General features: G+C 48.9%; 1 protein-coding gene across 1 annotated transcript in view; it reads left to right on the top strand.

Moving 5' to 3' along the window:
* Positions 1-15646, top strand: part of Mxd1 (MAX dimerization protein 1) — a 22419-nt gene extending 6773 nt beyond the window's left edge. The window contains exons 4-6 of the mRNA XM_021165312.2: positions 9598-9712; positions 11116-11275; positions 11631-15646. Coding sequence (XP_021020971.1) covers positions 9598-9712; positions 11116-11275; positions 11631-11845 — 490 coding nt within the window. The 3' untranslated portion in view covers positions 11846-15646. The remainder of the gene's footprint in view (positions 1-9597; positions 9713-11115; positions 11276-11630) is intronic.
* Positions 15647-15800: the final 154 nt, after the last annotated feature.

Here is a 15800-nt window from a genome sequence, read left to right as displayed (position 1 = left end):
GGGGGACCTTGGTGGAGGTGCTCTGGGAGTTTCTCCCATATTTCTCATCACATTTTTAGTCCTCCCATCCCCATTCTCCTTCCCAGTGGTGACCCCTGAGTTGAGAGTTCACTCCAGCCCTCTAACCAGAGGTGTCCATGCATCACCTGGGAAATGAAGCACTTGCTTCCCCTCCCCCCACCCACTCCCAGGGAATACCTTCAGATGACTCCCACAGACAATGAGGTGTGCACATTCGGGTTCTCTCTGCAGCCCTGCCTGAGTCACATGTATATGACTGTGTGTAGTGTGCGCACATGCATGCACACCTGCAGTTACCGTCAGGCAGCTATGCCTATGGAAAGTAGGGAAGATGGTGAGCAGAGGTCCAGGTACTGTCTGTGTGGAGGGGCCTGCCACCTGTACCTCACCTTGCCCCGAGCGCAGCTGACTCTTCTGATCTGCTGCTGCTGCTGCTGCTGCTGCTGCTGCTCCTGACGGGAACCTTTAGTCTCCAGATCAACTTGTCCATCCTTCAGTGACATTGCCTAGTGGTTCTCAGCTCTGCTGCACTTTAGACTCACTGGCAAAACTTTTAGTTAATTTTTTAAAATATCTTAGGTGCATTATACATGTATACGTGTGTTTTCTGGGGCAGAGAACAGCTGCTTGTGTCTACGGAATCTATAAAATAAAATGGGAATGGGAAGAGTGCAAATGTACAACAGTAGAACAAATGCAGTGCAGCGGAGGCCTGTGTGTCCGCCCTGCCTCCTTAGGATCAACACTGTGCCAGGTCCTACACTCCACTCACAACTCTCCTTCCCCATGGAGGGTCTAAAGCTAATTGCCCAGCTCCAGTAAGGACATTTTTTATTTGTTTGGTTGGTTGGTTTTGGTTTTGGTTTTTTAAAACAGGATTTCTCTGTCTAACTCTGGCTGCCCTAGAACTTGCTCTGTACACCAGGCTAACCTTGAACTTATATATATCTGCCTGCTTCTGCCTCCAGAGGGACTAAAGGCATCCACAGCTACAGCCAGGCAGTATAGACTTCTTTAAGGGAAAAAAAGAAACCAAAAGGCAGTCATAACTATAGGTCTCTACGATGCTNTAATGCTTTGAGGAGCCTTAAAACAGACAGTGCCCCAGCCCTCGGGTAGCGACTCCAAATTATTAGCTTTGGGTTGAGGCTCTGCACTAGAANCCTTCAAAGCTCCCCAGGTGGCTCTCACGTAGCTGGCTTGAGACCATGGAACTGCTTCAATCTGAGCATCCATCCACCTGAAATACAGGCCACCCACCCAGATAGGTGGCCTTTTCAATGCCTGTGTGAACAGGAAGGTCTACTGTGATGGTGGCCCAGCTTCCCCAAGCTCTCTTAAAGACCCTGACTCTGAAGGTCGGCTCAGAGTTGTGTTAGAAGTTTCATCCAAGACAAGACAGGCCAGACCCTTAGCAGGCAGGCAGGCAGGAACTGGGAAGAAAATCAAACCAACAGCTCTGTTCCCTTGCAGGATTTCCAGTGAGTGTGACAGTGTGGGCCTTCTCACCTGTTCGTTGCTCTGTGACTGTGGCTGGCTGTTAAAGTCAGAGCTACCTTTATGCTTTCGGGGTTTATACATCAGAATGCTCTTTGGGTAGAAGATGGTAGCCGTGGCCTCCTTTCTTCATCCTTAGAGTCTCTCTTGTGTCTGCCTCAAGTTCTTCTTTCAGACCTTTTATGTAGGCATTTATTTGTATTATCCAGTTTTAGCCCTTTAGGCCAGGGCTCTGTGGTGGAGTGCATGCCTGGCATGCACAACCTTGGGTCCCATCCCAGCACTGCAAAGGAAAAACAGACTGCATCCTTCGAGCAAAGACTCCCGGGTCTTCTGTTATCTTATGCCTTTTTCCTCTGTGAGAGTGCTACACAGTGTATGTGTGTGCATGCATTCGTGTGTGTGTGTGTGTGTGTGTGTGTGTGTGTGTGCATGCAACAGTGCATGGGTGGTTGTTGTTGTTGTTGTTGTTTTAAATAGTTCAGGGATGTTTAGTTTTTGCTTACTATGGTCCAAGACCTGAGCCTTGTGTGGGATACTAGACAAATTTACAGTTGGGTGTGAAACCAGCAGCCAGACCCGTGCCACAGAAGTGACAAGTCTGTCTAAGGAGAAGAACTCAGAAACACCTTGTTAGTCCATAAAGGGCTGCTGCTGTGGCACGAGAAGAGCCATGGAGACAGAGTCCCAGAAGGTGACTTGAAGTCATCACTGGCAGCACAGGCCACAGACTGCTCCCATCTGCACTTGGCCTTGCTTGAGGCAAGGAGTCGTTTCTACTTTCCCGCTTCCTGTTCCCTTGGAATTGGGTCTTGCTTGCAGAGTCCTAACAAGTCTCTGCCTGGTTTATAGTATGCGGTCTGAAAGGGAAGGAAGTGAAGCCTCCATCGCTTAATTCAGCCAAGCCTTGCTCACAGCAGTCCAGGGGAAGAGGATGCTGGGTTTTGGCCCTTCACTGTCTCCCTTGTAGGCCTGCTTGGTTTAAGAAATTCTTGAATTGGGGTTCAGTCGCTACTCTGATAGCTACCTGGCTTTGGTAGCTTTTCAGAAGAAAACCGCCCCACTAGTCCCTAGTACACTTGAGCCTTGGTTTTTTTCTGCCCACCCCCCTTTTGAGTTACATACATCCCAGGCTGGCTTCACACTTCCTTTATAGCCCAGGATGACCTTGAATTTCTGATCTTCCTGCTGGGACNCTGAGATTACAGGAATACTCAGCCACGCCCAATTTATGCCATGCTGGGCCCAAACCCAGCAATCACATGACTTGACACCCCCCACTCCACATAACCACATATAAAAAGATTGTGAGGGCTCTCAAAATAAAAGCAACCCAAAAAGAAATTCTAAGGTGGGATTCCCCCACCCACTTTGGTATTGCAGAGTTGAATACATTTGGGTTTTGTGGCACCTTAGACATTCAAAACAAGCCTTAACCCTAGGTTGGGGCACAACAGTAAATACCTGGTGTCTACAAGAAGAAAGCAAGATGTGTAGAATGGAGACAGTGTTCGTTGAGCACCTACAGTTCCACAGGATCAAAGACCTACATAAACAGCACATCTGTCGCGTAACTGTCCAGGTTATCATTTACTTTCAGGAAACCAGTATTCTCACTGATGGCTAAATTGCCCTGTGCGTACTTAACTCCTGCTTACACCCAAGGCTTTTGTTGTTACTGTGTTTTATAGACTTCTTTGTTTTAATGTATATGTATGAGTATTATACCTGCATGTATGTATGTACATCACATGTGTGCCTGGTTCCTTCAGAGTTCAGAAAAGGGTATTAGATCCCTTGGAACTGGAGTTAGACGGTTGTGCTAAGGTACCACATAAATGCTGGAACCGAACTGGGTCCTCTTAGAAGAACAGCCAGTAGTCCACCACTGAGCCTTCTCTCCAGTCCCCATAGCAACTGTTTTTAAAGATAATGTTTCTTTCCCTTTTTGAGACAGAGCTTCAGTACTGTAGCCCAGGATACCCTANGATTTGCTATATAGCCCAGGCTGGCCTTGAAGTTGGGTGTCTTTTTACTTCAGCCTCCCATTTATTAGGATTTAGGAGGCAGAAACAGGCAGATATCTGAGTTTGAGGTCAGCCTGGTCTACAGAATGAGTTCCAGGACATATGCTAATATGCTAAGCTACTAGCTCTTTCCATCCAGGACTTGGTGTGTGTCTTAATTTACTTAGATCTCTTTTCTGTCTCTAAGCAAAGCAACACTTTGTAGCATTTCCCCATAAGACTTACACAATTCTTGCAAAAAGTGTGCAGGGTTTGTGCAGATGGGATGCTGTTGGTTCTTGTAGTTAATAGGTTGATCTTTGGAGCACGAGAATCCTTTCTGTCTCCTGTTGCATGCCATGTGTTGGTTCTGCTCTCTTGTCTGGGAACTACTTTGGGGTAAGACCTTTTCAGGAAGCCCTGTGGTCATGGAGATGCTGACCCAGCAGCCATGGTGAATGGGTTGGGAGTTAGTGCCGCAGCAGGCACCTGTCTTCAGTAGCAGACACCCGTGTTTTCTGGGATGATACAGATTTGTGTGTGTGCTCTGTGGAAATTTGCAGCCTTGGTCTGTGCTATATTTTCAATTTGTCCAGAAGGATTTCAGTGATGCCTGGCCTGGCATGAGAAACCTTTCTAGTCGTTTCCCTAGGGAATGTTCTGATGATTGNAGGTCCCTAGACCTGTTTTCCTGGGTTTCTGACTTTTCAAATGGCCAGATTCTTTCTATTGAAAGGATCAGGCATAGAGTGTACAGGACTGGGTCCTGATGTACACTGGGCCAGGGTGTGGTGTGCACTGGGCTTGGGTGTGGCGTACACCAGGCCTGCGTGTGGTGTTCACTGGGCCAGGGTAATTTTTACACAGGACCTAGGTGTGGTGTGCACTGGGCCACTCTCACTACCTCTGCCTACCCTTGACCACATTCAGAGAAGTCATCCATCCACCACAGGCATTGGTGTGCAAACGTAGGCTCTGCTGACTGTGTGCTGAAGTCCAGGGCCACTAGAACCATCTTCCACACATCCCATGGAGTGGGTGNCATCTGCCTTTGGAGACTGGGGGAAGAGACCTATGTTGTTTGCTTATCCAACTTCCAACCTTCCTCGCTGGGACTCTGAGGGCGCCCTCTGACTTCATTGCTGGAATTAGTAGTCACAGAGTGAGATAAACCTNACAGATATTCATTAGAATATGTTTTATATTAAAAACAGAGCTTGGAAAGGGTATACTAAAGGGGCACAAGTCCCTATTTTTTTATTTTAGTAAACAGTCCATTGTCTTCTGCACGGATCTGAGGCACGGTTGTTTCTGTGCCACGGGATCTGTGTGCCACCTTTGTTTCTACAAGATTAGTCTGCATGGTGATGAGGGTTCTTCTGGGCCTTCAGTCAAATTAGNGGCACATCACTGTAGCACTTGATCAAGACCTCACTGTAGAAGAAAAGGAGGAACTACTCCTGCAGTCGTCACCTGGGTATTCTGTTTAATTCACAGGCTTTGTTCTCAACACAAANCCACTTGAGACCTTTACTCACTCTCAAGAAGGCTTTGATTCCTTGGTAAGACTTGGTTCTTCTGACCTCAAACTGTACAGCTTATGTACACCCTGTGATCCTGAAGGCTCTGTGCTATTTAAGTAAGCCTGTGCACCCACCATGTCATGGTAGGAGAGAAAGTACCGACAGCCTACCTCTCCTCTTTGGATAGAAATCACAGGCACCTCCTAAGGAGAACAGCAGTGCTGAGTGAGGCCAGGCACATTGTGCTTTATTGCAGGAGGGCCCGGGCTCCCACAGGTACAGGTGCCACAGCCTTAAGTCCATCAGCTGGACGGGCACAGTGTGATCTCTGGGGTCCAGTGCTTGGGGAGAAACAGAAACCTTGGTGTCTTTTTCTTTTTAGTAGTGAACTAGGCATATAGAAAGTTTAGTGTATGTGTGACCCAGTTAGAAAGGAAAGCAGATTATCAGAGGCTGCATGCAGGGAGCTCTGGAGGGCCTGTGGGTGAAGAGGAGGCAAAGGGAGAGCATTCAGGAGCGTTGAGTGGGATCTGAGGCAGGGACTCGCTCTTCTCCAGCATCACCGCAGCATCCAGGAGGAAAGAAGTACGATAGTCCCCCAAGAAACTCTTAACAGAATAAGGGTAGCAGAATCAAGCATTTGCCACATGGTGTCCACCCATGCTCACATGTCTGCCCCTTGACCAGCAAGTGCTCAGCATGTTGTAGGACTTANATTTAGGCGTTAGGCCCTACAGAAGATAAAGGTATTAACAAGCACACAGGNGCTTGACGGCGTCTAAGTCCAGAAGCTCAGGGTGGGCACTGGAGTCTGCAGCTCCTGCCTGCAGTGTTAGTCTTTACACTGAAGTTGTTCCTGGGGAGACAGGTCACTAATGTGAGGCACTGCTAGCTCAGGGATCCTTTCTCTCTCACTTGGCAATTTGATTTTCCACCCTTCATGCCTGAGGAAAGTTGAGCAAAACTAACAGCACCATAGCACGTGAGCATGGTTGACATTTAGACCTTTAATCTGTTGGGTTTGTTTTGATGGGGGCCACTCCCAGGGCAGGTCCTGCCTACTCATCCCAGGATCTTCAGCCCTGTCTTTTGTCTGCTGAATTCAGCTCTCATCAGAGCATCTCCTGACGGGTGTGCTACCATGCCAGTGCTGTCTTTAATCACCACAGCTTTCTAAGGGTTCAGTATCTGTGCAGCGAGCTCCTCCTCTTTTCCCAAAATGCTGACCCGTCTTACACGTGTAATCTTCTAGATAAAGTTTAGGCGAATTTTCCAACATTTAAAAAAAAAAGTTGGGATTTTGTTTTTGTGGACTTGTATTAAATTTGAAGCAGGCTGGCATTCTTGCTTTGAGGGGTCATCGCCAGGAATGTGCAGAGCTTTTTCCATTCCCTCAGATTTTCCTGTCCTTCAGCAATATTTGATAGTTTTCTTCCCGTCAGTCCTTCNCGGGTTGTTTTAATTTCACTCTGACTGTGGTACCGTTCCTCTTGCTTTGGGAGGAGTTGTAAGCTCTCCAAGTGTGTGTGGCTGTGCATCGAGGTCTGAGTCCACCTTTTGCTTTGTGAAGGCCTTGGGGGAAGGGAGGAGTGTTTCAGAACGCCAGAGCCTGTAGCCTGCAAAGTGAGGCACATGCCTCCCTCCTGACCTGGATCCTGCTGCCACATGAGACACATGACCTCAGAGGGACCTCGTTACCCTCACTAGCTTATAAACGCTTTGTTCATATTTTCCTTCCACATAAGCAATATCTGTATTTCCACAGAAGGCTTAGCTTGTTTACTAGATGTTTCAAGGACACAAGATGTCGGTTCTCTCTGAGAGTTTTATCGCTCACCCCTGCTGGTGAGGACCCTGAGCTTGCTGCTGCTTGAGAAGACTGAAGCAGTGTTTGTCCATATCGGCTAGCCTTGTGTAAGGATACAATGTATCAGACCCTCTGCTCCCAGTATCACAGAGGCTCTCTAGGGTAGGCTCTGTCCCACGTTCTACAGATAAGGAAACTGAGGNGGTGGAGTTCCAGGTCACATGAGAAGTAAGTGGCAGAGCAACCTCCACCCTGCCCCTCTGCTAAAGTTGAGTTATTTAGCAATTGAATGGTGAAAGTCATATATATATATATATATATATATGTGTGTGTGTGTGTGTGTGTGTGTGTGTGTGTATGTGTGTATATATATATATATATATATATATATATATATATATATATATCCGGGGTGCTTGCTGACCTAGAGAAGGGGGGCTGATAAGTGTAAAAGTGTGGCTTCTCCAGCTGCTATAGACCCAAGCCTATGGTCTATACATGCCAATTACAGCACTTCTCTGGAGGAGGGGCCTGCAGCTGGCCAAGTTTATTACCTAGGCTCAAGGCAGTGTGGTTCTGCTAGACACAGGCTGAAGGGGCGACAGGAGCCAGTGTTTAGCACCCCCCTCTCCTGCCAGAACAGGAGCTAAAGGCCACTCTTGGTAATAGAATACTGTCTAATGTGACAGTAAGATGGCCCAGAGGGACAGTCACAGGTGTGANCACATCACAAGAGGACAGTATAATAGACTTGTTCCCTGCAGTCTTTTCGTAGTGAGCAGGCTGATAAGCATCTTTATATAATTAATTAGTCTGTAAACCTTAGAGTGAGAGGTTAGTGCAAGTCAGTCAAGAAACCACATAGTCACTAGTTGTACTTTTTCATGTTTTTTTCCTTTTTAGATTTTTAAGATGCATGCCTGTGTGTGGGTATGTGCATGTACGTGCAGTTGTGTGTGGAGACTGGAGGCATCAGATTCTACTGGTTGTGAGTTGCCCAACATGGGTGCTGAGAACCAAATCCAAGTCTTCTGGAAGAGCAAGTGTCCTAACCACTGAGCTGCCTCCAGCCCTCATGGAGTGTCCTTGGTATTAATTTTCTAGTGTGTGACTTGGCCAGTTTCAGTTTCACTGTAGCACTTCCTACATGTGCACTGTATCTTGCAGTACTCTGACAGCATGATTGGTACACATAGCTTCTGCTCTTCCTGGCCCCGGTGCTATTGAGTCTTTAGTGTGGGCTCGTCCACAGGGCAGGTCTTGCCAGCCAGCATCCAGACCTTTCCATTTGCCAGCTCAGGGTGGTGTGCTCCCTGAGCTCAGAGCTGGTGCCCACTGAGGTCCGAGCCACACTTCTCCCGGAGGCCCTGCACTGTTCCCCAGCAGCTGCAGGCACTCCGTCTAGCTGGCTGTGGGCTGGAATGGGCATTGTCCAAGGCCAGGCTCTGGGTAGATGTGATGAGATGGACTCTGTCTTTGAGAAGCTTAAAGTCCACTGGAACTGCTGACGCCATCATCCATTCTCGCAGTGAGTGAGTTAGCTGCAGCTCTGCTTCTCAAAGAGTTTGAGAGAAGGGTTGAGAGACAGACATAGTCTACAGGGAAGCCCAGAAATGAGGCTTCCCTGTGCTCAGGAGGGCTTTAAGGAGGTGGTGGACCTACACAGGGCCCCCGAGTTGCCTGTCTCTTGCATTCCATCCCAGAGTGAAGACCAAGTCTAGGCTTCAGTGAAGTCCAGAGCTGTGGGGTTTCTTCTGCTTCAGTGAAGTCCAGAGCTGTGGGGTTTCTTCTGCTTCAGTGAAGTCCAGAGCTGTGGGGTTTCTTCTGCTTCTGGTCATGCTGTGACCCAGGATCTGTGTGTGGCTGTGCTCTCTCCTCATCGGCCTTCGTCCAGCACACTTAGGATGAGAGAGGGGTCCTCCCAGTCACACATTTNTTAGCATTGCCCAGGATAAACTTGTCCCATATGTGAAAAATATATATTTGTTAGAATAACAGATTTGTACAGTCAAAACACCTAAACCTAAAACCAAAAGTTTTTCAGTAAAAATGCCCCTCCCAGCTTTCCTTATGTTCCTGCTTGCCTGCCTTCTCCTCAGCCACTACCACTGGTTTTTGATGAATTGTTGAAGACTCATGTCCACAGAAGCACATGCATGTGGATTCTTGCTTTCCTGCCGTGTCTGTGCAGACAGCGTGCTCAGCTCAGATCGCTGCCATAGAGATCGGGCTCAGGCNTTTTCAAATGGCATAGTCCTTTCCTATGTGATTATACCTGAGCTTAGTGACCAGTTCCCAGCACTGGCTGGTTGGGTTGTGTCCACCTTTGCTAATTTATATACCTCTGTCTCTGTCTCTATCTATCTCTATTTATATATCTATCTCTATGCCTCAGTGAATAACTCCAAACTTAAATTCTGTGCACAGCAATGATGCAATGATATATATTCAGTGACTTAGAAATGCAGGTTGAGGACTTTTCTCAGGGCATGTCATCTTCTGACTCAGGAGTACCTGACTTTAAAAAGTTACTAATAGAGCAGATTTGACTTCTACCTATGCCCCCAGAATTACAAATGGAATCAACCTAGAAGCCCTGAGTCCTGCTTCTCACTGGGTTCAGCACAGGTGCCTGACCTCTCACACTGTCATTGCTGGCTCCAGTCTTTGCTGGGCCAGGCACTCATGCACTTCAGAACCTGTTGTGGGAGTCTCAAGTGCTGCTATGCTCCTGTTTTCACAGGCGTGCTCACCTCCGCCTGTGCCTAGAGAAGCTAAAGGGATTGGTACCGCTGGGCCCTGAGTCAAGCCGACACACCACCCTGAGCTTGCTGACAAAAGCCAAATTGCACATAAAGGTAGGTGCCTTGACCTGCTGCCCCGCCCCTTCTGACCTGGCAAGGGTGTCTGGGCTGCATGAGGGACAGATAGATGGAAATGTGTCTCCAGGATGGTTTCTGGGCTCCTCCTACCTGCCTCCCAAACCCAGTNAAAGGATTCAGTCAGAAATTCAGGCCCTGGTGCCTCTAGCCACTGGGCTCCCCACCATNACCAGGACCTAAGCATATCACAGCCTGACCTGCCCCTGTTTGCATCCACCACNGTCGCCTGAAGGAGAACCCACAGTCTCCTACATGCTGTATAACACACACACACAACACACACACGCATGCACACACACACATGCATCTGCTGTACCCTGGGAAGCAAACCCGTTGTAGCTCACTTACTCTAAATGCTTCAGGGACGTGGGACAAACTGTCACTCTCCTGCCCCTGTAGCCGCATGGCAGGGTACGCTGCCTACTGCAGCCCTCTCCATTCCTGTCTTGTTGTGTTCTAGAGGCAGGGCCATCATACCTGCCATTCCTTCTGTGGTACCTTGCCCTCACTTCTTTATGCATAGCCTTTCCTCATGCTGCAGATCTCTGTACAGGGCTGGCTCCCAGTGCCAGAAGTCTCCGCTGCCCTTTCCTGTCATGGGATCCCTGACTCACTCACTGACATGGGCCACATCTATCAATGTCCTATGTGGTGGCTGGGTGTTTCCAGAATTGTAATGTAGCTCCATGGGGGAACCAGGTCTTTGTACATACATGTGTCCCAAGCACCGCCTGATCTCTCTCTCTGCTGACTCTGTGTGCGCTACTGAGCCAGAGCCAGCATCACCATTCAGCAATAGCTTGGTTAGACACATACCAGCTTACTAACAGCTAGCAGCCTGCATACACACAGCCCTGGGAGAGCCTCAGCTGGAAGCCGAATTGGAGAGCTGGAGGCAGACTTGTAGGAATACGTTGTCTGTGGAATCATATGTCCAGATGCCTCTGGACAGTTCCAAGCCAGGACTTTAACATGGCTCTGCTCTCCTGGTAACAACAGAAGTTAGTTGGGGTTTTCGTGGCATGAGAACTCACTTTGTACTGGGGACTGTGCTGGGATAAACCTCTTTTTAAACAGAAGTGTTTTGTAGCTCATGTGCCATGTGTCTTTCAGTTCTGAGAGGTGTTCAGATGGTGGCTGAAACTGTCCAATTCTCCCTGCATCTCCATGACAGGCCAGCCCCACAGCACATGACTGCTGACGTTAGCCAGAGCCCATGGTGACTGGCCAGCCAACTCCTGCTCTAGGAGAGATGACAAGGGACACGCCACCTGCCTCCCAGGGATGCTTAGCGCATTTTCCTGCTGTTGGGGCAGTTACCAGCTCTTTGCTTGTGTAGAATACCCACTGGCTCCAACAACCACCCCTTTGACTTGTAGAAACTTGAAGACTGTGACAGAAAAGCTGTCCACCAAATAGACCAGCTTCAGCGGGAACAGCGGCACCTGAAGCGGAGGCTGGAGAANCTGGGTGCCGAGAGGACTCGGATGGACAGCGTGGGCTCTGTGGTGTCCTCGGAGCGCTCCGACTCTGATAGGGGTGAGTCGCACCTACCAGAAGGGCTTCAGGCAACAGGGCCAACCCCAGAGCAGATAAGCTAGGGCTCATAGGGGTTGTCAAGACAGCTCAGTNGGTGAAGGTGCCTGCAGCTAAGCCTGAGCTGGAACCCTGGGCATAGCGNTGGAAGCGAAAACCCAACTCCTAAAAGTGGCTCTCTAGCCTCTGCCTGTGCACATGCACACTAGATGAAAGGGCAGTAAAAACTATCAAAAGACAGGGNTCAGGCCCTCGGGAGGTATAGGTATAGCCTCCCCTCTGCAAGAGTTAGGTAGCCGAGCCCAAGGAGGGATAAGGGAACTCTGAGGTACACTGAAGGCTGTGTCTCATCCTGCAGAAGAGCTGGACGTGGACGTGGATGTAGACGTGGACGTGGACGTGGATGTGGAGGGCACAGACTACCTCAATGGGGACCTGGGCTGGAGCAGCAGCGTGAGTGACTCGGACGAGCGAGGCAGCATGCAGAGCCTGGGCAGTGACGAGGGCTACTCCAGTGCCACTGTCAAAAGAGCCAAGCTCCAGGACGGGCACAAGGCGGGCCTCGGTCTATAGGAGAGTCCTCTCCACCTCACCGGGTTAGGTAGTGTACCGGACCTGTCCAGACGCCCTTGCACGCAAACCTCATGTACCACCTTGACCAATAGCAGCTCTGTCCACTTTGCAGAAAGCACATGGGGTTGTGGTCTTGAGCGCAGTCAGTAGCTTCTCTGTCCATACATGTCGGCACTGAGAGATGCACATTCCAATCAGTTCAGAGCACCCAAGAATCCTTAGCCCAAGCAAGTGTCACCTCTCAGCAGCCCCCTGTGCACTGTCCTGCAGCTGACGAGATCTTTCCTAGTTTTCTGGCTCACGATGATACTCACCCAGGAGAGAAGTTCGAGCTTTGTCTGGCGCGTAGGAAACCACAGCAAGCAAACTTCTCAAAGGGAACTCAATCTCAGAAACCCCAAAGGAAGCTTTGAAAGCAAAACCGAAGAGCACTGAGAAGCCAGGAGCACCTCCAGCAAGCCCTGCTGCGGCCCTACTGTGGCCCGGTCGCAGTGCTGAGGCGGCTCTGCTTAAGAGCGGGCACTCGGCAGCTCAGGAGAACAGTGTGCCCCCTGCGTGCTGTTCTGGGGGCTTGGTGTGTGCTGTGTCTCAAGGCCCCCCCATGCCCCGAGTTTGTTGATGCTCCTTGTCTCTGGAACATTGTCCTACCTCAGAGATAGATGAGACCTCCTTGTCCACATGACGAAGTCACTGCTTCTTTGTCCCCATGGTCCCTCCCATCTGCGCCCCTGTCGGATTCCCAGCAATAACTGAGTTTTGGCACTGGCTGAGCTAGTAGCCACTATCTGTGAGAGAAAGAGGCCACATTTCTTCTCTGTGGCAAGTGCACGGGAGGGTTCCCCACGTCACCAGAGCCCTCCTGCTAAGTTATCTTTGAACACATCTGGGAGTTTCCTTCTGGAGACGTCCGGGTCTGTGGCTAAAAGGATGATTTTTTTCCCCTTGTGGCATTTTTATTTAAGGTAAACCAGAGCACATGTGTATGTACATAAGACACACAACACCTATAAATACTATTTATTCATTTTATATAAACTAATGTAATGCAATATAAATTCTTATGACTGCTTTTATAGATGTTCTAGAAACTTTGTACGTAGCTGTCTACAAAATTAATTCATTCCCCTGAATATTTTTGCATTCATACTCTGAGGTCTGGATGTTTTCAGCCTCTGGCGAGTCTTTTTCACTGAATCCGAACCACCTATAAAGACTGTGCTCTGTGGCCGAACCTGTGTCACCAGGTAATGGGACAGTCCTGAGATCCACAGGTGTCACCTAAGGGCTCCACAGCTGACTCAACAGCAGGCAGCTACACAGTCACACACCCCCTCCTCAAGTCCAAACACACCCTGGCAGAGAGAATAGTCCCANCCACACAAGGTCACTGTGGAAGGCATGTGTTCCTTGATGGTCCCAAAGTCCTGTTTTGGCTTTTTTTTTAACTTGTTGGAGTGTTTTCCAAATACCAGCTGAAATGTAGCCCAGAAACACAGCTTGGATACCATTTGTGTTTGTAAAGCCCCTTCCAGAGCCTAGCAGCGCAGGTGTCCAGGGAGCTGGCAGGCCTGGCTCTAGATACAGCTGTGCCTGGAGGGCCCCTGGATCCCCACCCGTTAGACCTCGAGGGCATCAGGTCTGTTCACTGCACCCAAAGGCAACGGGAGGACGCTGTGGGCTGCCCAGGGGAGGGAACAAACCTCTACACATCTTTATTCCACTTAGAAGGTATCTGAGAGACACCGCCATTCTCTGTGCTTTCATTGTTGCGCCTTTGAGTTAAACTGCTTTTTATTTTTTATTTTTGTCTTTCAGTTGAAATATGAAGTGTACTGTCCCAACATAAAACAGTGATTATTTGACCTTCACCCTGTTTGTCTGGTCCTTGCATAGGTGTGTATGTAGATCTCTGTATTCTTAGAGCACTTGACAGGCTAACTGCCAAGGGCAGGCCTGACTCTGGAAGCTGGACTGAGTCACTGTGGTAGGCAGGCTTTTCTCTGACCAAAACTGTAACTTTTGGGGACCTGCAGGCGTTGCCCAGGGCAGCTAATTCCCACCCAGTCTCTCCTTCACTCATCACCAGCACGTCTGCCAAGAGCTAGGCTCCAGGGTGGTTTTTGTCTGCTTAAGCAAAAGGAGAAACCTTTCTATTAAAGTTGTTGGGGGGGGGGGAGCGCGTGAGGAAGACGCAGGTATGAACCCCAGCATTAAGACTTTGACGTTGTACAAGAACAGAAGTGTGTCAGTCAGTGAAGCCCCTGGATATTTATATGTGAAAGTTCCTTCTGAAACTAAAATCTCAGCTGTACCCTAGCGACACTGTCGCAATATAAGTGGGATCACANGAGCTTGCTGTCAACTTCATCCCATGCCACAAGGAAATTGTCTGCATCGCCCGGAAAACACAGAATGGCTTTGGATGTCTGCCCTGCAGCCAACAAGTGTTGATTCGGGTTTTCTTTGGCTAGCCAGGTATCTTGAAATCAGTAGCACCGACCAGTGCCTCTGCCCTTGAAGAACTGGTGCTGGCTTGGTGAGGCCATGAACAGGACCTGATTTTCCCTCCGGACCCAAGGCTAGAATGTCTCCAGCTGGGATCCCTGAGTTGGGCAGGCCCAACCCTACAGTGGCTCCTGGGATAGTTTTACTGTTTGTTTTTAAAGTAGCATTTTCACCTACCCCTGNTGTGTTCGACAGAAGCCGGGCTTTCCTGTGGCCCTTCTCCCCATGTCTGATGGGGCCAAGGATGTTTGGGGTGTAAGAACACAGGAGATGGCATATGATACTCAAAACCTTCTAGCAATATCTTGGGGACTTGACGATGAGTTCTGTGGACTTTCTCCCTCTTGCCTTCTTCCCTGCCCCTTCAAGAGAGAACTTATTTTTTGAAGAGCATATATAGACACATTAAGGTTTTATACCATGCTGTATTGGCAGGAATACCACTTTTGTTGTGGTCTGTAATTTATCAGCCACATCCTGCTTTCTGTTTCTTTCCTGGCTCCAGTGTTTTGTCTCCCTGCTTGACCATCCCTGTGTGTGTCCTGCTATTTTTCTGTCTCTTTGGTATTTCAATGGCTGCTACTCCTGACTTAGTGCTTCTGGGAGAAGCCAGTGCAGCGCCTTTTGCCGTGTGCTGGCCACTCTCGTGCTGTGTGCCCAGAGCACTGTAGTCTGCAGCATGGTTCGTTTTCAGAGATCCTGGGTTGAGGTGGTGTGAAATGTGATCCATCAATACTTCTAATACTTTTCTTTAACTGTGGGCTTCTAAAAGAAATCGTTGATTGGCACCATTACATTCCACTCGTGGATGGCCAAAGAAATTGACTGTTTAGCGTATCTCAAAATCAGACGGTGAGAATCAGGAAGGCGCTCTGTGCTGGGCTATGCCTGGATGTCTTCCTTTGCATTCTTACTCTGTCTAGGAGGGCAGTGGGTTGAAGAGGGCATTCTTCTTTTTAGCTTTGATCTAAAAAACCAAGCTTGCCTCTACCGCTGTCCCTAGAATTGGTGCTCTGGTATGTTGCTGTGAGTGGCTAGTTTGGGGGACCATCTTTCTAAAGGTGGACGGCCTCCGCAGGAGAGCCGCGTGTGAAGAACAGGAAGCGCGTTTCNAGGTGTTTCTTTCTGTAAATATGGTGCCAATGTAAACCTCTGCTGAGACTGGAGAATGGTGCTTGGGGGGGGGGGGCTGCAGTTAGCACACTTGTTTTTAGAAGCCATCATGATTTAGAGACTCCTTGCTGTGTGTAAAGTTATGTGTCCGTCCATTAACAAATAAATTATTTCACTATTAAACATTGGTCTTCCTGTGTCCCACTTCTCAGACTCCACGAGAAGGACTGAGTTGATGAAATTTCTTGTTTCTTTTAATTTCATGGCAAGTTCACTCTGAGATTCTGTGGTGATGACTTTGAAAGTGTCACTATTCAGCACGCTCTCTCCCTCTCCC

This window comes from Mus caroli, chromosome 6, assembly GCF_900094665.2.
Source record: "Mus caroli chromosome 6, CAROLI_EIJ_v1.1, whole genome shotgun sequence".
Classification (NCBI taxonomy): Eukaryota; Metazoa; Chordata; class Mammalia; order Rodentia; family Muridae; genus Mus; species Mus caroli.
Note: the sequence above shows the minus strand (reverse complement) of the source record. Positions and strands in the feature narration are given on the sequence as shown.